A 24,691-nucleotide genomic window follows, 5' to 3' on the forward strand; every position below is an offset into this window, starting at 1 on the left:
GCCAGGCAGGCTTCCCTACACTACCCTACCTACCACACCACTTTCTACAAATAAATACATTTCACCTTTCACCCTACATTAAGACTACAAATATTTTAAGGTGAGTAATGAGTGTACTGTATATGCATTTTATCACTCTATGGAGCTTTAAGCATCGTCATAGTATATTATGTGTGGGTGGGGGTGGCCAGGAGGGCTACCACACCTAATTTCTTATAGTAAATACTACTCACCTTTTGCCCTACATTAAGATTACAAATATTTTGAGGTAAATAATGAGTGTACTGTGTGTGTATTTTACTTTTTAATGCCTAGTTCTATTGCTAACTTAATATATGTTAGTGTAAACTTGTTATCTGGCATTTATATGCATTTATAAGTGGAGAAAATGGCGTTCTGCTTTCCAGTAGTAGCCTGGAACCTAACCTGCCATATAAGTAGGTACAGGTACTCCTCAGTTTACAATGAGGTTACATTCCGATGAGCCCATTGTAAGTTGAAAATATAATCAGTCAAATATGAATTATTATTATTATTATCACACTGGCCGATTCCCACCAAGGCAGGGTGGCCCGAAAAAGAAAAACTTTCACCATCATTCACTCCATCACTGTCTTGCCAGAAGGGTGCTTTACACTACAGTTTTTAAACTGCAACATTAACACCCCTCCTTCAGAGTGCAGGCACTGTACTTCCCATCTCCAGGACTCAAGTCCGGCCTGCCGGTTTCCCTGAATCCCTTCATAAATGTTACTTTGCTCACACTCCAACAGCACGTCAAGTATTAAAAACCATTTGTCTCCATTCACTCCTATCAAACACGCTCATGCATGCCTGCTGGAAGTCTAAGCCCCTCGCACACAAAACCTCCTTTACCCCCTCCCTCCAACCTTTCCTAGGCCGACCCCTACCCCGCCTTCCTTCCACTACAGACTGATACACTCTTGAAGTCATTCTGTTTCGCTCCATTCTCTCTACATGTCCGAACCACCTCAACAACCCTTCCTCAGCCCTCTGGACAACAGTTTTGGTAATCCCGCACCTCCTCCTAACTTCCAAACTACGAATTCTCTGCATTATATTCACACCACACATTGCCCTCAGACATGACATCTCCACTGCCTCCAGCCTTCTCCTCGCTGCAACATTCATCACCCACGCTTCACACCCATATAAGAGCGTTGGTAAAACTATACTCTCATACATTCCCCTCTTTGCCTCCAAGGACAAAGTTCTTTGTCTCCACAGACTCCTAAGTGCACCACTCACTCTTTTTCCCTCATCAATTCTATGATTCACCTCATCTTTCATAGACCCATCCGCTGACACGTCCACTCCCAAATATCTGAATACGTTCACCTCCTCCATACTCTCTCCCTCCAATCTGATATCCAATCTTTCATCACCTAATCTTTTTATCCTCATAACCTTACTCTTTCCTGTATTCACCTTTAATTTTCTTCTTTTGCACACCCTACCAAATTCATCCACCAATCTCTGCAACTTCTCTTCAGAATCTCCCAAGAGCACAGTGTCATCAGCAAAGAGCAGCTGTGACAACTCCCACCCTGTGTGTGATTCTTTATCTTTTAACTCCACGCCTCTTGCCAAGACCCTCACATTTACTTCTCTTACAACCCCATCTATAAATATATTAAACAACCACGGTGACATCACACATCCTTGTTTAAGGCCTACTTTTACTGGGAAAAAATTTCCCTCTTTCCTACATACTCTAACTTGAGCCTCACTATCCTCGTAAAAACTCTTCACTGCTTTCAGTAACCTACCTCCTACACCATACACTTGCAACATCTGCCACATTGCCCCCCTATCCACCCTGTCATATGCCTTTTCCAAATCCATGAATGCCACAAAGACCTCTTTAGCCTTATCTAAATACTGTTCACTTATATGTTTCACTGTAAACACCTGGTCCACACACCCTCTACCTTTCCTAAAGCCTCCTTGTTCATCTGCTATCCTATTCTCCATCTTACTCTTAATTCTTTCAATTATAACTCTACCATACACTTTACTAGGTATACTCAACAGACTTATCCCCCTATAATTTTTGCACTCTCTTTTATCCCCTTTGCCTTTATACAAAGGAACTATGCATGCTCTCTGCCAATCCCTAGGTACCTTACCCTCTTCCATACATTTATTAAATAATTGCACCAACCACTCCAAAACTATATCCCCACCTGCTTTTAACATTTCTATCTTTATCCCATCAATCCCGGCTGCCTTACCCCCTTTCATTTTACCTACTGCTTCACGAACTTCCCCCACACTCACAACTGGCTCTTCCTCACTCCTACAAGATGTTATTCCTCCTTGCCCTATACACGAAATCACAGCTTCCCTATCTTCATCAACATTTAACAATTCCTCAAAATATTCCCTCCATCTTCCCAATACCTCTAACTCTCCATTTAATAACTCTCCTCTCCTATTTTTAACTGACAAATCCATTTGTTCTCTAGGCTTTCTTAACTTGTTAATCTCACTCCAAAACTTTAACTTATTTTCAACAAAATTTGTTGATAACATCTCACCCACTCTCTCATTTGCTCTCTTTTTACATTGCTTCACCACTCTCTTAACCTCTCTCTTTTTCTCCATATACTCTTCCCTCCTTGCATCACTTCTACTTTGTAAAAACTTCTCATATGCTAACTTTTTCTCCCTTACTACTCTCTTTACATCATCATTCCACCAATCGCTCTTCTTCCCTCCTGCACCCACTTTCCTGTAACCACAAACTTCTGCTGAACACTCTAACACTACATTTTTAAACCTACCCCATACCTCTTCGACCCCATTGCCTATGCTCTCAGTAGCCCATCTATCCTCCAATAGCTGTTTATATCTTACCCTAACTGCCTCCTCTTTTAGTTTATAAACCTTCACCTCTCTCTTCCCTGATGCTTCTATTCTCCTTGTATCCCATCTACCTTTTACTCTCAGTGTAGCTACAACTAGAAAGTGATCTGATATATCTGTGGCCCCTCTATAAACATGTACATCCTGAAGTCTACTCAACAGTCTTTTATCTACCAATACATAATCCAACAAACTACTGTCATTTCGTCCTACATCATATCTTGTATACTTATTTATCCTCTTTTTCTTAAAATATGTATTACCTATAACTAAACCCCTTTCTATACAAAGTTCAATCAAAGGGCTCCCATTATCATTTACACCTGGCACCCCAAACTTACCTACCACACCCTCTCTAAAAGTTTCTCCTACTTTAGCATTCAGGTCCCCTACCACAATTACTCTCTCACTTGGTTCAAAGGCTCCTATACATTCACTTAACATCTCCCAAAATCTCTCTCTCTCTCCTCTGCATTCCTCTCTTCTCCAGGTGCATACACGCTTATTATGACCCACTTCTCGCATCCAACCTTTACTTTAATCCACATAATTCTTGAATTTACACATTCATATTCTCTTTTCTCCTTCCATAACTGATCATTTAACATTACTGCTACCCCTTCCTTTGCTCTAACTCTCTCAGATACTCCAGATTTAATCCCATTTATTTCCTCCCACTGAAACTCTCCTACCCCCTTCAGCTTTGTTTCGCTTAGGGCCAGGACATCCAACTTCTTTTCATTCATAACATCAGCAATCATCTGTTTTTTGTCATCCGCACTACATCCACGCACATTTAAGCATCCCAGTTTTATAAAGTTTTTCTTCTTCTCTTTTTTTAGTAAATGTCTACAGGAGAAGGGGTTACTAGCCCATTGCTCCCGGCATTTTAGTCGCCTCATACGACACGCATGGCTTACGGAGGAAAGATTCTTTTCCACTTCCCCATGGACAATAGAAGAAATAAAGAAGAACAAGAGCTATTTAGAAAAAAGAGAAAAACCTAGATGTATGTATATATATATATATGCATGTGCGTGTCTGTGAAGTGTGACCAAAGTGTAAGTAGGAGAAGCAAGATATCCCTGTTATCTTAGCGTGTTTATGAGACAGAAAAAGAAACCAGCAATCCTACCATCATGCAAAACAGTTACAGGTTTTTGTTTCACAGTCATCTGGCAGGACGGTAGTACTTGAATGATTTGCTAAATAAATAAATAAATAAATAACTACTGTCATTGAATAAGTAATTATCTTAAGTTTCTTCTCCTAAGTAATTGGTTTTGAACCATCGTAAAGTTGAAATATAATTTGAGGGGCATCTGTATTAGCTGTTCAACATTTACACAATAGTTACCTACTATATTGGTATTTACAGGCTTTTTTCCTATTTTTTTAACATTCTACCTCACTGGACACTCAGACAGTACCCCCCTATTAGTCATTCTGATTTATTGGACACTCAGACAACCCCCATAATAGTATTTCTAATTAACAGGACACTCGGACAATTCCCCATATTAGTCCATTATATCAATGGTTTATTGGGTGAAGAAAATAAAATGGAAGGTAAAAGGAGGACTGTGTATATTTCTGCCTGACATTGAGCTGCTTTCCAACTCACTCCTGCATGAGGGGGGTTGGGTTGTCTTTATTAAGTGGCTCTTGGTCCAAGGAAATGATATCTTTCCCTTCCTTAGATCAAGTCTTATTACTTATCATTGGCCAGGTGCTGTAGGATTGATATACATATACCGTGATATACAATACTGTGACTGGAATAATACACAAATAGCCCACAGGAGTATACTAATACTCTTCAGCAGAGTGACTGAAGAGAGTCTCAGTGTGAAGGTGAAATAAACATTACTGTATCTGGTACTCCATTTATCTCTTGTTTGATATTCTCCTTGTGGTGTAAACAGAAGTTTTTACCATTCGTCAGTGAAGAAGACACAAGTTAGAGAGCAAGCTTTTATTGGGTCAACTTTGCTCACCATAGAGCTTGATTGTGACTTGATAAAGTCACAAAAACTTGATAAAAGTGGACTTGAGAAAAGCTTGTTCTCCAGTGTCTCCATCTTCAATGTTTATCATCAGTATACCACATCATCATCCACCACTGACCCATGTTTATTATATCTCTGTATCTCTATTTTCAATGTTTATTTGTTGTATATTTGTATTTTTCAATTTTCTCAGTGTGTTATGTTTAAAATCCATAATGTTTTGTATGGTTCTTTTACATATTTGTTAAATATTTTTCTCTTTGTAAATTGCAAGAATTTTTGTTCTGTTGTGAAGCTGAATACTAAGATGCTCATTGACCTACGATGGGGTTACATTTCAATGCACTCATTGTAAGTTGAAAATATTGTAAGTCGAATGTGATTTTTTTTTATTAACATGTCGGCCTTCTCCCACCAAGGCAGGGTGACCTAAAAAGAAAGAAAATCCCCCCAAAAAATAGAAAATCCTCAAAAAGAAAATACTCTCATCATTTAACACTTTCACCTCACTCACACACAATCACTGTAAGCTAATGGTTGGTAATGGAACTGTGAACATGAATATGTGAATATGATATGATAAGTAAATAAATAACTACTCTCACTGAAAAAGTAAATAAAGAAATAATTACAGCCTCTCCTCACTTAGCGATGTACAGTGGACCCCCGGTTAACGATATTTTTTCACTCCAGAAGTATGTTCAGGTGCCAGTACTGACCAAATTTGTTCCCATAAGAAATATTGTGAAGTAGATTAGTCCATTTCAGACCCCCAAACATACACGTACAAACGCACTTACATAAATACACTTACATAATTGGTCGCATTCGGAGGTAATCGTTATGCGGGGGTCCACTGTACTTGTTTACCGACACCTTGGACTTGCGACGGGCTCTCTGACCAGTATTCATACCTAAATGTATATTAGAGCTGATTTCCTCTGTTCTGGTTATTTCAATATACAGTACACTATTGTATAAACATTTAAAAATATACCAGAAATGTTATAATGGTGCAAAGGTGACATTAAAACAATATCAAAAATGGTTGACACAAACTCACTACCATTATAGTATTTTCCTCATTTAGTGATGAATTCGTTTAACGACATGGTCTTAGGAACAGAACTCCGTTGTTAAGTGAGGAGAGGCTGTACTGTAACTAACTAAATACCAGTATTGAAAAGTAAAAAATAAATATAAGTTATGGACCTGCCTCCTTCATGCTGGGTAATTATCTTTAGTTTCATAAATAATGTAATTGCTTTTGCACCATCGTAAAATCAAGCCATCATAAGTCAAACCATTGTAAATCAAACCATCGTAAGTCGAGCCATCTTAAAGTCAAGGCACCGTAAGTCAAGCCACCGTAAGTCGAGCCACCATAAGTTGAGCTACCGCAAGTCGAGCCACCATAACTTGAACCACCATAAGTCGAACCACCATAAGTCAAACCACCATAAGTTGTACCACTGTAAGTTGAGGAGCACCTGTACAGTATTATGATAAGTGAAGATGTTACAGTAGTGAGTATTGCTCTACAGTATTTATTATGACAGTTGCATAATATTGCTGAAAATTGAAGAACATTATTTGAGATATAAAAAAAATCTTGCCAAGGTAAATGAAATTTGTACTTGAATGGTATACAACACTGACAAGATAAAGAATTAGACACATGTACAACATCTGGGTATCTTTATTTGTAAACATTTTGCCATCCATTGGCTTTATTGATGCAGATTCAAAGGCACAGTGTGAAGACTGTAGAATTGTATACAAAGAAAGTGGTAATCAGTCCCTCAGCTGAGGGACTAATTACCATTTACAGATGACCCAAAACTAATCGACTACAAGTTGCATTTTACTGAAGGTGGAAGAAGCAGTAGAGGTAACAGAAGCATGTCAGGATTTCTTGTCATCTTTCTGCATTGTACTGACTCTTCAGCATTGGCATGGTGTTGAGAATAAAGTATTTGTCATATTTGTGAGCATGGGACTGACATGATATCTGAAAATTTGACTGCTGAAAAAAAACTGCAAGTATTGGGTTGTGTACATGCGGGTATTTATGTACTACTACATCAGTATTTACAGACATTTTTGCTATTTTTATCATTTTTATTTACTGGACAGTCAGACAATCCCCCTATTAGTCATTCTGATTTACTGGACACTCAGACACTCCCCCTATTAGTCAGACTGCTGCCGTAAAGCAGAGATTGCCTTAAAAAGATTCACAGCCTTTTATTCACTTGCCAGTGCATACAAAAGCCTAAAAACATGTTTACACTATCATTTATTACATGCACAATAGCACTAGGCCTATAACAGGATTCAAAAGTAAAAATAATAAATTAAATGTTCATCACCATCAAAAACCATTTTAAGAACAATGAATATAATTGAAATATAATTGAATATAATTAAATATAATTGAGTATAATTGAAAAGCTCTGTATTAGCAAAGCACTCTAAAGCAAAGCTCCTTAAAGCATGGTATGCCTATAAAAACATTTCAGTATGTGGAATATTTCAGGAGAGTGATTAAGGTTCAAACGTGATGTAACAGTCCTGAGACTGCCAAGTCGTCGCTCTACCACTGCACCACAGTGGGGTTGAGGTAGAGCAACTGGCAGTTGCATAGCTGCCAGATCAGTGGGTACACTGCTTGTTTTCTCTACTGAACGGTTGCATTCGTTTATTATGAATTTTCGGCGAGCGTGGAATGCTAATTCGTTTTAAGTATTTTTATATATGCTGTACCTATTCAAAGCACATTATAGATATAAAAAAAAAGTTGCTGGAATATCATAATGATACAATGTTTGATGTAGCTTACTGTAGCCTGTGTGTTAAATGACCATCACTCCAAGAAATGTGATAATACAGTAAACCCTTATATAATTCACTTTTAAAACAATGAGTAAATTCCACTGTATATTATACTTTTAAATTCAGTGTTCACTGCAGTACATCTGTAAGTTGTGTGTATAGTATTACATGTACAGCCTCTCCTCACTTAGTGACGGAGTTCCGTTCCTAAAACCATGTCGGTAAACAAATTCGCCGCTAAGCAAGGAGCATACTATAATGGTAGTGAGTTTGTGTCAGCCATCTATGATATTGTTTTAATGTTACCTTTGCACCATTTAAAACATTTTTAGTATAATTTTAAATGTTTATGTAGTAGTATACTGTATATTGCAATAAATTGTCGTAAATCTGAGTCGTCGGTAAATGAGTATGTAACTAAGTGAAGAGAGGCTGTACTGTAGAGTACTTGAGTACTTTTTAACATTATTCTGATTTAACAAACATTGGACACTGGAAATCGTAGAGTGGGTGAGTCTTGAACCCATAGCAATCCTGTTAGTGTAATTTTGTGAATCACTTAGACACTCACCCCTATTAGTATGTTATATGGAGGATGAACTGTATCTGTGATGTGACTGTGACCAGGTTTATAGGGTTCTTCCCTCACAGCCTGACCTGACTGTGACCAGGTTTATAGGGTTCTTCCCTCACAGCCTGACCTGACTGACCAGGTTTATAGGGTTCTTCCCTCACAGCCTGACCTGACTGACCAGGTTTATAGGGTTCTTCCCTCACAGCCTGACCTGACTGTGACCAGGTTTATAGGGTTCTTCCCTTGCAGCCTGACCTGACTGGGACCAGGCTTATAGGGTTCTTCCCTTGCAGCCTGACCTGACTGGGACCAGGCTTATAGGGTTCTTCTCTTGCAGCCTGACCTGACTGGGACCAGGCTTATAGGGTTCTTCCCTTGCAGCCTGACCTGACTGTGACCAGGTTTATAGGGTTCTTCCCTCATAGCTGACCTGAGAACAACACTTCCCTCTTGAGAGCCCAGTGAAGCAAGTTCTTGCTGGGGGAGACACACTGGTGCTCCTCCACTTATGCTGGGGTTACGTTCCGACAAACCCATCGTAAGTCAAAAATGTAGTAAGTCGAATACGAATATATGCTAAGACAAGTAACTATTGTCACTGGATAAGTAAATAAACAAATAATTACTGTAACTAAATACCAGCATTGAAAAATAAATAAATAAATATAAGTTACAGACTTGCTGCCTTCATGCTGGGTAATTATCATAAGTTTCCTCCAAAGTACTACAATGTTTCCCAGCTTACAAGACGCAGCTTATAAAACTTGTTTTAGTTTCAATGGCTTGGCGTCAGACGTAACTGGGAGAGCTACAGCCCACCCCACACCCCAAACTTATAGCTCCTCTCACTGACCTTCAGTTTATAGGATGCAGGGTGTTTTTTTTTGGAGTCATTTTATGGAGAAAAAATGCATCTAATAAGCCGCGAAATACAGTACATAATTGCTTTTGCACCATCGTAAAGTTGAAATATTGTAAGTTGAACCATCGTAAGTCAAGGAGCACCTGCATAGCAAAAAGCAAAAGAGACCTTTACTTTTTTAACGTTTCACCTTCATGAGGCTCTTATAAAGTGCAGGCATATCTCACTAATACAACAAGTTAGCTTCCTGACCATTGCCTTTTTTTTCACTTGCCAGTGCATATAAATGCTTAAAAACATGCTTATACTATCATTTATTAAGTGCACAATAGCACTAGGCTTAAAAAATAAATAAAAGTTGAAAATTACCAAAAACTACCTTAAGAGCAATGGAAATGCTGAAAATAATAAACAGAAATATAAATGAAAAGCACCGTAAAGTGAACACTGTGTTAACAAGGTATGTCTGTACAGTGGACCCCCGCATAGCGACCTTAATCCGTGCAAGAGGGCTGGCTGTTATGCGAAATGTTCGCTATGTGAATGAATTTTCCCCATAAGAAATAATGGAAATCAAATTAATCCGTGCAAGACACCCAAAAGTTTGAAAAAAAAATTTTTACCACATGAAATATACATTTTCCCACACACAAAGAGAAGGATACATGCACAATAGTAGAGTAGTACATGCACAATATATATTGTGCATGTACTACTCTACTAAATGAAGAATAAATGACACTTACCTTTATTGAAGATGCAGCAATGACTGATGAGACACTGTGTCCTGGGAGTGCCTTTTCCTCCTGAGTACTGTAGGTCCTGTTTGGTATTTTCTTCCAGAACAGGCCTTATCACACTGTGTATGTCACTACGATTCTTAAATCTCTCAAACCAACCTTTGCTGGCTCTAAATTCACCAATATGAGCACTAGTTCCAGGCATTTTCCCTGTTCACCTGGGTGTTAGTCGACTGGTGTGGGTTGCATCCTGGGAGACAAGATTAAGGACCCCAATGGAAATAAGTTAGACAGTCTTCGATGACACTGACTTTTTTGGGCTATCCTGGGTGGCAAATCCTCTGGGGTTAATTGTTTCTTGGTATTCTCAATAAGCCACACCAACAACGGTGCTACAGCAGCAGCAGCAGCAGCTGACGATGTTACAGCAGCAGCAGACGATGCTACAGCAGCAGCAGCAGCAGACGATGCTACAGCAGCAACAGACGATGCTACAGCAGCAGCAGACGATGCTACAGCAGCAACTGACGATGTTACAGCAGCAGCAGACGATGCTACAGCAGCAGCAACAGCAGACGATGCTACAGCAGCAGCAGCAGCTGACGGTGGTACAGCAGCAACAGACGATGCTACAGCAGCAACAGACGATGCTACAGCAGCAGCAGACGATGCTACAGCAGCAGCAGATGATGCTACAGCAGCAGCAGACGGTACTACAGCAGCAGGAGCAGCTGACGGTGGTACAGCAGCAGCAGCTGACAGTGCAGCAGCAGCTGACGGTGATACAGCAGCAGCAGCAGCTGTACCACCAATAGTAGCGATGGTTGATTGGGGTTTATTATACAACCTGGCCAGCTCGGAGACACGCACTCCACTTTCATACTTATCAATGATCTTTTTCTTCATCTCCATAGTAATTCTCACCCTTATTGCTGTAGGGTTGGCACTAGAAGCTTTCTTGGGGCCCATGGTCACTTATTTTCCAGAAAAAAATCACCAAAAACACTGTAATAATACAAAATGTTCCGATTGTATGCTTGGATGTTACCGCGGAGGCTGGCTGGTAAACAATGCCACCCGCGGAACATGTGAGCGTGGCTCAGGCCGCACATTGGACGCGTCTCGGACGAAGGCCGCTGAGCGGGTTTTTGGGCGCTATGCGGGGCAAAATTTTAGCGATCAAAGCGTCCGCTATGCGGATTGTCCGCTATGCAAGGCGTCCGTTATGCGGGGGTCCACTGTACTTGATAAACCCTCGTGTAGATGAAACATTATGCTAATAATAGTCTTCTTGTGCTGTATGAATCTTGACCACCTGTTGACCATGCCATACTTCAGCCAGGCTGTTGGTGCCAGCACACCATAGGCTTACATAGCTCTAAAGATGCAGATGTACAGTAAACTTCCCATCATCATGTTAATAATGTTAATACCATTTTTGCACAGTTCCATAACCAAAAATATCAGTTTAAACATCAGTTTGTATCCACAAAAAAAAAGTGTTTTATAGGTTGGTGGTAAAAAATTGAAGACAGTACATGTGTATTTAGTAAATTAATATTTAACAAATACTCTACATGGTATACAGGGATCCTAACTTATGAACAAGTTGCATTCTCGGTATTTCAAGTTACAAATAAATTGTTTATAACCTTGAAACTAGATACATGGTCCAGAGAACCAAGTTGATAAAATAGTCACATGTGAAGCACTTGGGTGTCTTCAATAGAGATACCCAAGTGTTGCACATGTTTCTAATTTATCAACCTTGAAATTGTTGTCCTTTAGAAAACGATGATGCAAATGATGATTGTGTTCACACATGTTCATAACAGATCGGCATTCAAAACATTATTTATTCAAAAGTGTCTTTTGCACGTTCTTAATCATGCATCATTGTAACGCAGGTGTTTGTAAGTCAGCACCCCTGTGTGTGTCAGGTGTTTTCTAGGTTTGAAAATGCCATTTCCTCATTTATTTTGTAAGGTGTGACTAGTATATTTATTTCCTCTTCATAAAGTGTCAGCCACCCAATGTGCTCTTTCAAGAAATATTGATAAATAAATGTTGAGTGTATTGAAAAATTCACATGAAGTAATCCCATTGGAAGAGAGACTGTAAGTGCCAGTTATCTTAGTCTTCAATCAGAGTAAACTTTATTTCATGTGTCACGAAATCGTAATTAACACGATTGCATTCAAACCACTGTTCAGGTGGGGTTAGAACCCATGGTAAGTGGGTGGTAAAACTCCAGGCCACTATGTAAGCTACTGGGCCAGCTGGCTACAGTAAGATTCATCCAACTGGCTGAGTGGCTTACGCACTGGTCAGCTGGAATTTTACGACTCGCCATGGGCTCAGATCCCACCCGTTCCATGGTTTGTTTCATGTAGAATGGTCTTCAGGAGAGTGTCGCCAAACTGAAGCTTGTTTGACAGTGGCAAAAATGTACATGGCTTGCTTATAATTGTTTTAAATATTTCAATTTTGGAAGCATAAAATTAATCAGACTCTTTTGTTTTTATAATTTCCAAGCTGTAGCTTCATCTAAGCTTAGATGGCAAGTATATATATCTAGGCGTGAGATCTTGTGTGAGTGTTGGGTTTGTTAACACACCAGCTAGAAGTCACCTCTACCTTCCCCCTCAGATCTGAGAGCTACGGCAGCGATGCTAAGATCATTACCAACCTTCTGCGTCTGACCAAGGTTGAGATAGAGCCACTGGCTCAAGTTGGCCAGTTTAAAGCTGGCAGTGACACTGCGCAAAACAAAACAAATGCAGCTTCCATTACTTCGTCGGAGCGAGATTCTTCCTCCCGTGATGATGGGGGGGGTTCTGACCCTCTGTCTCGCAGTAATGATAGTCTCAGTGACATCTCTGAAGAGGAGGCTGGGCCTAAGACTGGTCTTGTGCAGGGATTCTTTTCTCGAAATACTCCAGAAAGGTTATCTAGTCTGTTTAAGCGGAGCGTGGACACTGCCGACGAAAAACTGCGAGGATTCTGGAAAAGAAGTGGCAGTGTGAGCCGGTCCAGCAGTAAAGACTCTGTCAATTTAGAACAGGGTGTTGCAGATTATATTGATGGCATAAGGGAAGGTTCTGTCAGTAATAGTAGTGAGAGTAAGAGTAGTGCAGATAGAAGCAGTGAGGAGAAAACACCGGAGCCCCCGGAAGCCAGTAATTTAGACAGCACAAATGTTAAGAGTAATTGTTTAGCAGCTAAGGAACCACAAACACTGCTGATCCCTCCAAGATCTCCTAATATTAATATTGCCAAGTCTTCCAACTCTCTTCCCATGCCATCTAGTCCCAAGCGTACTCCTGTCACTGAAAATGATCCTCTTGGTGCATTTAGGGTTTCTCAGACGAGTGATGATACACCACCGTCTCCCACTAGTGTGGCTGCCTCTCAGGTCTCTCAGTCTCTGTCCAGTACTCATGACACCCCTCCAAAGCAGAGTGCCACGAGTGACGAATTAGAGACGTCTTTAACCAACTCTGGATGCAGTGTCCCTCCACGTAGGTTGTCGCGTCGAGTTTCACGCAGCGCCACATTCACCGGCCGTAGTGGCCAGGAGACCATGAAACAGCGTGGTGTACAACGATCATCTAACTCGCTCTGGACACTCTCTCCCTCACCTAGTCCAACTCACACCAACACATCTCACCCAAACCGTGCACGTTCCTCAGAGCGTGCAGCATTTGATGACCCTGCCCACATGGCTTTGATGGCTTCTACGCCCACTTGGCCATCCCTTAAGCTCTCCTTCAGGTAACAAGTTTCTTAACTGCAATGATTTTTAACCTCTATTAATTTCCTCTTCCTGGAATGGTGTATGAACTAACGGATCTCTAGCACTTCTTCACCAAAGTACCTTAATCACTCACAAACATTGTTTACCAGAAATTATTTAGGAATTCATTGCTTATTGCCAGCATTTTATATCTGATAAATCTGAAGACTCAGAAAATGGGTCAAGACAATAATATTAATAATGTAAGTGTTAGATTTTTGGAAGAAACCATAAGAGTCATAGCATTTATGTTAGACATTTATTATTTTGAGTCACCCTTAAAAACATTTCATGTTATGGATGACAGAGTTTGTTATATTATCCTTGATTTACATCATTACTCATTATGTAAAAGTACATTTAACATTAGCATTTACAGATTTCATTAATTTTAACAGTAACAGTAAATTATGCTATAAAGACTAACTGACATATAGTAGTGAGGATTCGATAGCACTGAAGGGCGTACCTGAGAAGGGAACTGTCTCAATATTGATGGAAAACTCTATTCAGGTTACTGAGGTTCCCTCCCCTTCCTTGGATCATACCATATTATCTCCCATTCCCCAGGTGCTGTATGACCCCAAATAGTTTTAGCACTTCCTTCATAAATATAATAATAAGAATGAGTGTTATTCTCGATCACTGTTCTTACAAGAAATTCACAAGCAGTCACACTCCCAGCTGTAAATACAACAACAACAGTTGTTTATATTCGAGAGTGAGAGTGTCATCAACATACTCATAATCTCCAGAAAGAGATATGCTTTCAAGTGACGCTTGAAAGCATGGAGAGATTCTTGACTTTTAGTATTAATACATAATAATAGCGGCATAGCACAGAATTTCCTAAATCATTTTCTTCATAGTTGGAGCTAGCTACATGCTTGCGTCTTGGACTTGCTCAGGATATTCTGTATATGCTCTGTAATATGCTGTGTGATGCATTATATGTTTGTTGCAACAGTCAAGTCATGACTCCTCTTAATAAAGATAAAAGATAGTGGTTATTATTGCTGTTTGTATATCTTGATATAGAAAAGATTATTTTAACTTTATTAATCACTAGTTTCTCTGTTTTATTTTGAATTTAAAGTATTCAATTCATCTTGAATTATTATTATTTTGTTATTAGTTTTCTGTGTTTGCTGTATAAGTATTTAGTTGTATTTTGTATTATTTGAAGCACATAATATGCTTATAGATATTGTTTTAGTGCCTCACCGATGCATGTTTCATTAGCCCGTGCCACTTGGATACAGCCTAGTATAGACACATGGCTATCATCACATAACATGTGTCCAGGATACTTGCTCTGATAGAAGCTCTGTATATCTAGTGGGGCACCATTGTCAACATTGTAACACTATAGGGGGAGGTACCTTAATGGTGGTGAAAATAGGGATGCTGTAGTCACCATTCTAACACTTAAGGGGAGGTATCTTGATGGTGGTGAAAATAAGGACACTGTAGTCACCATTCTAACACTTTAGGGGGAGGTACCTTGATGCTGGTAAAGATAGGGACACTATAGTCACCATCATAACACTTTAGGGGGAGGTACCTTGATGCTGAAGTGCTCTTGAGTCAAGGCATTGAAGCTTCCCTCCCTTTCTCAGATAAAACTTGATACCTCTCGTTCCTCAGATGTTGTATGATCCCTGCAGGCTTAGCACTTTCCCATGAATGATAATTCAGAGAATATGACTGAAAGCCCAGACGACTCACAATACATGAAACTGGACAGTAATGTAGATTTTTGCTGCTCTGGACCTAGGGAACAGGCTCTTAAAAATATTGATTAATTGACTTACAATTTTCTAAGCAGTTTGTATGTATATATAATGTGTTTATATTAAATATTATGTACTATGAATAAAGTGTAATGAACACTTGTGAGTGCTCAGTATTAACCCATATGGAGACAGTAATTCAGGAGATTGCTTGATCTGTATATATATTTCGATCCCCTTCTGGGATCCTCTTCATCTGCTGAAGAGGATCCCAGGAGGAGGTCAAAATATACAGATCAATTAATCTTCTGAGTTTCTGTCTCTGTGTGGGTTATTATTGAGCATTGTGCACTATATTTCAGTGACTATAATGGATCTTCTTTAAAATTTCCATGATTATCTCCCATTTCCCAAATGTTACATGATCTCTATGAATTATGGCCCTCCAAATTGTAAATTTTTCATATATTAAAACTACAGCAGTCTCTCAATTAATTTTTTATTTTAATAACTATAGCAATAATTCAGAGAAGTTTGCTTGATATAAAGTGAAGATAGCCTATGTAACAGTGAGTATTGTAGCCATTAGTGTGAATCATGTGGTTTTAGAGGCTGTAACGGTGAGGCTAACACAGTGTAATTGTAGTCAGTGTTGTGGTAGTCATAAGTACAGCATGTGGTGTTGCAGTAACAGTAGCAGTCGTCTGGGCCTGGCTTCCAACATGGCCTCGGTGGGTCTACGGCAAGCCTCTAAGCAAATAGAGCAGCTGCGAACACAGTACATCGACCCGGCCATGGCCGATCTGGGCTACTACAGGTAAGTTGACACCCGTGCCATGAATGGACAGACAGTCGCCACATTTCACAAGGACTAGACAGCTTTTTTTATTTTTTATATTTTGAAATGAGCTGTATTAGCTGCTTGGCATGCACTGTCATGCTTCTAATGCAGCATTTATATAGGGATTGTTTATTTTCTTTTTAACAACACACCAACTGTCTCCCACCAAGGTAGGGTGGCACCCCCCTCCCCCCAAAACATTTAATCACTGTCCTGCCAGAACTGTACCAATATTATACTTCATATGGCCCTCTGAACTGCAACATCCTCACAGCCTCCTTTTCCATGGGGGCCAGATAATCAGTTATCTTTATCTTGTATGACAGAGGCAAACGTGCCGGAGCAATACGGTGAATATTATAAGTAATGTTGGATAGAATTGATCAAATAAAAAGCATAAATCTTATGGTGGGGATAAGGTGAAGCAACGTCTTTGAGGATGAGGGGAGGAAATGTCTTCGAGGATGAGGGGAGGAGATGTCTTCGAGGATGAGGGGAGGAGATGTCTTCGAGGATGAGGGGAGGAGATGTCTTCGAGGATGAGGGGAAACAACATACAGTGGTACCTCGAGTTATGAATCTAATTCATTCCAGAAGGCTGATCAAGTGCTGATACTGAACGAATGTGTTCCCATAAGGAATAATGTATATTAGATTAGTCCTTTTCAGATCCCCAAAAATACACTTACAAAAGCACTTACAAAAATACGCTTACATAGTTGTTCGAGTTGGGAGCTGTTCAAAGCTCGAGGTGCCACTGTACTTGTAAAGCATTGAGAATGTTGGTTGGAAAAGCACATGATGAGAGAGAGAGAGAGAGAATGAGAATGAGTAAGTAAAAGATGGGAAAGTTCTCAAGTATTTGGTAAGGTTTTTCCCATGACTTAACAAAAAGTCTCCTTAGAGTGAAGTGTTGCCACACTATAGTTCACCTTAGAATGAACAGTCCCAATATAGTTTACTTTAGAATGAACATTCACAATATAGTTTACCTTAGAATGAACAGTCCCAATATAGTTTACTTTAGAATGAACAGTCCCAATATAGTTCACCTTAAAATGAACAGTCCCAATATAGTTCACCTTAGAATGAACAGTCCCAATATAGTTTACTTTAGAATGAACAGTCCCAATATAGTTTATCTTAGAATGAACAGTCACAATATAGTTCACCTTAGAATGAACAGTCCCAATATAGTTTATCTTAGAATGAACAGTCCCAGTATAGTTTACCTTAGAATGAACAGTCACAGTATAGTTTACTTTAGAATGAACAGTCCCAATATAGTTTATCTTAGAATGAACAGTCACAATATAGTTCACCTTAGAATGAACAGTCCCAATATAGTTTACTTTAGAATGAACAGTCACACTATAGTTTACCTTAGAATGAACAGTCACAATACAGTGGACCCCCGCCTTATGATATTAATCCGTTCCTGAGAGCTCATCGTATGCCGAAATTATCATAAGGCGAATTAATTTTCCCCATAAGAAATAATGTAAATCAAATTAATCCATGCAAGACACCCAAAAGTATGAAAAAAAAATTTACTACATAAAATATTAATTTTAATACACACAAACTGAAGAAGACATGCACAGTTAATACTCTACTAAGAATAGAATACATGACACTTATCTTTATTGAAGATCTGGTGATGACTGATGGGATGGGAGGAGGGGAGAGTGTGGAAGTTGTTATTGTTTAGAAGGGGAATCCCCTTCCATTAGGACTTGAGGTATCAAGTCCTTTTCTGGGGTTACTTCCCGTCTTCTTTTAATGCCACTAGAACCAGCTTGAGAGTCACTGGACCTCTGTCGCACAACATATCTGTCCATAGAGCTCTGTACCTCTCGTTCCTTTAAGATTTGTCTAAAGTGGTTCACAACATTGTCATTGTAATAGTCACCAGCACGGCTTGCAATAGCTGTGTGAGGGTGATTTTCATCCATAAAGGTTTGCACTTCAACCCACTTTGCACACATATCCTTAATCTCTTTTTTCAATTCCATGCTAATTCTTGCCCTTTTTACCACAGGGATGGCACTAGAAGCTTTCTTGGGATCCATGGTGACTTGTTTTGCAGTTACAAGCACTATAAACACTGGGATAATGTGAAATGTACCAAATGTATGCGTAGATGCGACCGCACTGGCAGGCTTGTAAACACTGGCGCTGAGGCCATGCGTGGGACGCATCCCAGACGAATCGCGTGAGGCGAGGTTTTTAGCGTGAGACGAGGCAAAATTTTTACGTTCAAATGTATCGTATGGCGGATTTAATGTAACGCGATGCCATCGTAAGGCGGGGGTTCACTGTATAGCTCTTCTTAGAATGGACAATCACAATATACAGTGGACCCCCGCCTTACGATGGCATCGCGTTACGTTAAATCCACCATACGATACATTTTAAAGCAAAAATTTTGCCTCGCCTCATGCTAAAAAACTCGCCTTATGTGATTTGTCCAGCACGCGTCCCACGTGTGGCCTCATCACCAGTGTTTACAAGCCAGCCAGTTCGGTCGCATCTATGCATACATTCGGTACATTTCACATTATCCCAGTGTTTTTAGTGCTTGTAACTGCAAAATAAGTCACCATGGACCCCAAGGAAGCTTCTAGTGCCATCCCTGTGGTAAAAAGGGTGAGAATTAGTATGGAATTGAAAAAAGAGATTAAGGAAATGTGTGCAAAGTGGGTTGAAGTGCAAACCTTTATGGATGAAAATCACCCTCACACAGCTATTGCAAGCCATGCTGGTGACTATTACAATGACAATGTTGTGAACCACTTTAGACAAATCTTAAAATAACGAGAGGTACAGAGCTCTATGGACAGATATGTTGTGCGACAGAGGTCCAGTGACTCTCAAGCTGGTTCTAGTGGCATTAAAAGAAGAAGGGAAGTAACCCCAGAAAAGGACTTGATACCTCAAGTCCTAATGGAAGGGGATTCCCCTTCTAAACAATAACAACTTCCACACTCTCCCCTCCTCCCATCCTATCAATCACCAGATCTTCAATAAAGGTAAGTGTCATGTATTCTATTCTTAGTAGAGTATTAACTGTGTATGTCTTCTTCAGTTTGTGTGTATTAAAATTAATATTTCATGTGGTAAAATTTTTTTTTTTCATACTTTTGGGTGTCTTGCACGGATTAATTTGATTTCCATTATTTCTTATGGGGAAAATTAATTCGCCTTACGATAATTTCGTCATACGATGAGCTCTCAGGAACGGATTAATATCGTAGTTCACCTTTTTCTCCTGCATCTTAACCCTTAAACTGTCCAAATGTAGATCTACGTTCACGTGCGGGAGCTCCGAACGTAGATCTATGTTTTTTTACATGCTCTCAAATGGGGAAAATAGAGGTTGAAGCGCTATGCACGTGAATGTAGATCTACGTTTGGACAGTTTAAGGGTTAAGAAGGCACACTAAGAGATTGTTTAGGTTAGATTGTAATTGCTGATTGTAGTTTTTCAATGGATTAGTGGGATTTGAACCCAGGGTCTAACATGTGAAATCTTAACATGTAAGGTCTAACGTGAGAGGCCTAATATGTGAGGTCTAACATGAGATTTAACATGTCCAAGTATAGGATTAGCTCATGTAAATCTTATGTTAATCCTGTCTGTTCCTTAACCCTTTCAAGGGTTCTGACATTCTAGTATGGTTTACGCACCAGGGTTATTGACATACTAGTAAGCGTAAATTCTAGCTCCTTCAAATCTAGCGAGAGAAAGCTGGTAGGCCTACATATGAAAGAATTGGTCTATGTGGTCAGTGTGCACAGTATAAAAAAAAGTCCTGCAGCACACAGTGTGTAATGAGAAAAAAAAAAACTTTGACCGTGTTTTTGGTTTAAAACAGCGACTTTGCACTGTATTTTCGTATGGTATTTACGGTTGTATTCTAGTTTTCCTGGTCTCATTTTATGGAATGGAAGACATATTACAGAAATTGAGATGATTTTGACTGGTTTTACAATGGAAAGTACCTTGAAATTGAGCTCAAAGTAGCAGAAATGTTCGATTTTTACCAAAGTTCAAAAGTAAACAAATCATGCTATGCGTCCAATACACGTCAACTGGCGAGTCTAATATTCTTCCACAAGTGCGCTGATAATATTTATACCATTTCTACACTAATGCAGTAGTCTGCATAACAGTAAATCTTCTATTTTTTTCTGAGAATAAAAATTCAAAGTGGAAAGCAAAAGAAATGTAAGAGGGGCCTGGGGACGTGACTAATAAACAGAGGAAATGTTATTTTAGTGCCAGGAATGTCTGTCTTGTTTATTCTGGACCCTATTTGGAAATTGGCATCTTTTGAAATTTGTGTGAATTTTTGCTAATTTATGACCACTTTATTGGATAGTTAAAATCGGTAAATGGGTGCTTTCTTGTACTCATTCGATAGAAAGAATGGAGTTCTAGCAAAATAGTTATGACTTTTGTCAACTAGTACACTGTAATTGGCTGAAAATAGGGCTCAAAGTGGGTGAAATCGCCTATGCATCAACATCGTCGAGACCGCTAACTTCTTGAGAGCATAATTCCGTATGTTTTTCATCAAATTTCATACTTTTGGTGTCATGATCGGGAAAAGGTTCTCTATCTTTTCCTAAGAAAAAATAATTTTGCTTGTTTTTTTTTTCCCGAAAAATTTTCGACCCTGAGAACAAGTTTAGGAGAGGGCCTCTCGACCCTGAAAGGGTTAAAAAAAAAATACTAAGATGTGTTTCATCAAGTCCAGCAGGCCAGACTTGATTCCTGGAGATGAGAAGTACAGTGCCAGCACTCTGAAGGTGGGGTGTTAACCCTTTGACTGTCGCGGCCATATATATACGTCTTACGAGGTACCGTGTTTGACGTATATATACTCATAAATTCTAGCGGCTTCAAATCAAGCAGGAGAAAGCTGGGAGGCCCACATGTGAGAGAATGGGTCTGTGTGGTCAGTGTGCACCATATAAAAAAAAATCCTGGAGCACGCAGTGCATAATGAGAAAAAAAAAACTCTGACCGTTTTTTTTTAATTAAAATGCCGACTTTGTGGTCTATTTTCGTATAGTATTTAAGGTTGTATTCTCGTTTTCTTGGTCTCATTTGATAGAATGGAAAACATATTATAGAAATAGAGGTGATTTTGATTGATTTTACTATAAAAAGAACCTGGAAATGGAGCTCAAAGTAGGGGAAATGTTTGATTTTTGCCAATGTTCAAAAGTAAACAAATGATGTCATTGTCCAATAAATGTCCAACTAGCCATTCTAATATGCAGTCATGAATGGGTTGATGTTATTTATACAATTATTACAGTATTGCAGTAGTCTGCATAATAGTAAGTCTTCTATTTTTTGATAGAATAAAAATTCAAAATAGAAAGCAACAGTAATATCAGAGGGGCCTGGAGACATGACTGATGAACAAAGAAAATGTTATTTTAGAGCCAGGAATGTCTGCATTGTTCATTCTGGACCTTATTTTGAAATTGTCATATTTTTTAGTTTTCGTGAAATTGGCCAAATTGCAAATTTCTGACCACATTATTAGGTAGTTGAAATCGGTAAATGGGCAGTTTCTTGTACTCAATCGATAGAACAAATGGAGTTCTAAAGAAATAGCTATGAGTTTGGGCGACTGGAACAATGGAATTAGCCGAAAATAGGGCTCAAAGTGGGCAAAATCGCCGATTTGTAAACAGCGTCGAGGTCGCTAACTTCGCAAGAGCATAATTCCATCAGTTTTCCATCAAATTTCGTTTTTTTGGTGTCATTACAATCAGGAAAAGATTCTCTATCATTTCATAAGAATTTTTTTTTTTTTTTTTTAACCCTTTCAGGGTCCAAGGCCCAAATCTGGAGTCACGCACCAGTGTCCAAGAATTTAAAAAAAAAAATTTGTTATTTTTTCTTATGAAATCGTAGAGAATCTTTTTGTGAAGGTAATAAAACAAAAAGTACGAAATTTGGTGGAAAATTGACGAAATTATGCTCTCGCGAATTTTGATGTGTCAGCGATATTTACGAATCGGCAATTTTGCCGACTTTGACTCCCATTTTAGGCCAATTACATTATTCCAATCAACCAAATTCTTAGCTATTTCACTAGTATTACTTCTATTCTATCGATTGAGCACAAGAAATCGCCAAGTCAACTGTTTCAACTACAAAATAAAGTGATCGGAAATTGTTAATTTAGCCAATTTAACACAAAGTTCAAAATATTCCAATTTCAAAATAGGGTCCAGAATGAACAATGTAGGCATTCCTGGCACTAAACTAACATTTCCTCTGTTCATTAGTTATGTTTTGAGGCTTTACAAATAAATTCCATTTTGATTTTTTATTCACATAATGAATTTTTATTCACACCAAAAAATAGAAGATTTACTGTTATGCAATACTGTAATAATTGTATAAATATCATCACCATATTTGTGAATGTATATTAGACCCACCAGCTGACGTGTATTAGACGTGTGAGGTCGTTTGTTTACTCTTGAATATCGGCAAAAATTTAACATTTCTGCTACTTTGAGCTCAGTTTCAAGCCATTTCCAATGCTAAAACCAATCAAAATCATCTCTATTTCTGTAATATGTCTTCCATTCTATCAAATGAGACCAAGAAATCGCAAATACAACTATAAAAAACATACGAAAAAACACTGCAAAGTTGCTGTTTTAATCGAAAAATCATGATTTCATTTTTTTTCTCTCATTATACACAGTGTGCTGCAGGATGTGTTTTATGTGGTGCACACATACCACATAGATGTATTCTCTCATATCTAGGCCCAAATGTACCACTCACAGTTTATCAGAGTGAGCTGAGCTCATGGCGTAGATCTACAGTTTGGACCCTGAACGTAAAGCCGTAGATCTACGGGACGGACCCTGAAAGGGTTAAATTTTGCGACACCAGGAGACACCTCAGGATTGGGGGTTGCGACAGTCAAAGGGTTAATGTTGCAGTTTAATAACTAGTGTAAGCATGCCTCTGGCAAGACAGTGATGGAGTGAATGATGATGAAAGTTTTTCTTTTTCAGGCCGCCCTACCTTGATGGGAAATGGCTGATGTGTTAATAAAAATAAATAACGCTTTGGCAATTAAGTAAACCTTCAATATAATGAACTGGTTGGAGGAAGAGAGTGGCTAGTAATGGTGATTGTGGTGGAGAGAGATGAGATTGTTTGCTTGTGATTGTAACAATAATGAATAGTTCTGTAATCAAGGACTTTGTTTCTAAATATGTTGAGCCAGCAGATTTTTTTTCCATATTTCCAGAGTTTGCTAAATAGAAGATTTACTGTAGATACATTAATTCATGTTATGCATGATTACATACTAGTCAGCCACTGCAGGAGCATACAAGTATGATGATAAAACTCAGGTCATGGTTGACAATTCATTTGGCTGTGTGTGCTTTGCTTGTAAAGCATTGCCTTGTAGAATGCCCTTACCTCCAGTGAGTGCAAATCACCAGATGGAAATTAGATGCTGGTAAGATTATGTTGTATACAGGTGTGTGTAGCTGTATGTCCCATGATGCCTGTACTAGCTTTGGTCAGGCCGTCAGCATTTAATTCTACTTAATGAGAATCATCGGCATGCTTTGTGAGCTGCAATGATCACGCACACTTATTTTATATTTCTTATATGAAATTACCAATAGAAGTGGGACAGAGCGTTTTAGCGAATTCACCTGAAGGAAACTCGTACTAAAAGCTTCTGGGAACCTTTGTGATAGTGAGGTGTATAAGCCTGGTAATTATCTCAGTGGAATAGGTAATGAGAGTACACAAGTAACCCGCACATAGGAGAAAGAAACGTACGATGGTGTTCGGTTCAACTTGGTTGTCATCATAAATTTCTTTCTCCTTTGCACGGGTTATTTGTGTATTGTTCCAGTCACGATATTGTGCCTTTTTATTCTTTAGGTAATGAGAGATAACTTATATATCCCTTCAAGGGGCAGGGAGGGGGTACCTTGATGCTGATGAAAGACTGTTGATTACAAAAATTGGTGCTATCCTCCCCTTCCCTAGGCATTGTATGACCCTTACCAGTATGTATTGTGCACTTTCCCATGGGTATGATAGTAATCAACTTGTGCATCAATATATAACAACTTCCTTGACAGTAAGTCATTCTTATATTCAACTACTGTAGGTGAAGTAGAATAAAGACTAACTATAGTGTTTGTAGATATCCATAGTACTAACCAGCTTTAGTGAGTGTAATGTAACTCTGCCAGTGGGACTAGCCATGAGGGGATTACAAATTGTAGAGTACTAACTTCCACACAGTAAGAACATCCACTAATGTGCTAAAAAAAAATCCTTTACCTCAATGCCATTACAAAGTTAGCACAGGTAATTTCTAACACTAACTAGTG

At 39.0% G+C, this 24,691-nt stretch overlaps 2 protein-coding genes across 5 annotated transcripts in view; both read left to right on the plus strand.

The window, feature by feature from the left end:
* LOC138854546 (zinc finger protein 853-like) overlaps nucleotides 1–11,215 on the plus strand; it is a 55,127-nt gene extending 43,912 nt beyond the window's left edge. The window contains exon 2 of the mRNA XM_070098425.1: nucleotides 9,630–11,215. Within this exon, the coding sequence (XP_069954526.1) occupies nucleotides 10,329–10,724 (396 nt within the window). The 5' untranslated portion in view covers nucleotides 9,630–10,328 and the 3' untranslated portion in view covers nucleotides 10,725–11,215. The remainder of the gene's footprint in view (nucleotides 1–9,629) is intronic.
* The window catches only part of Crag (DENN domain-containing protein Crag), a 201,919-nt gene that overhangs the window by 130,591 nt on the left and 46,637 nt on the right, over nucleotides 1–24,691 (plus strand). For 2 of the 4 annotated variants that reach the window (XM_070098409.1, XM_070098411.1), the window contains 2 exons: nucleotides 12,559–13,683; nucleotides 16,127–16,255. In XM_070098409.1, coding sequence (XP_069954510.1) covers nucleotides 12,559–13,683; nucleotides 16,127–16,255 — 1,254 coding nt within the window. The remainder of the gene's footprint in view (nucleotides 1–12,558; nucleotides 13,684–16,126; nucleotides 16,256–24,691) is intronic. The other 2 variants (XM_070098410.1, XM_070098412.1) reach the window with 2 other exon arrangements.

This window comes from Cherax quadricarinatus, chromosome 62, assembly GCF_038502225.1.
Source record: "Cherax quadricarinatus isolate ZL_2023a chromosome 62, ASM3850222v1, whole genome shotgun sequence".
Classification (NCBI taxonomy): Eukaryota; Metazoa; Arthropoda; class Malacostraca; order Decapoda; family Parastacidae; genus Cherax; species Cherax quadricarinatus.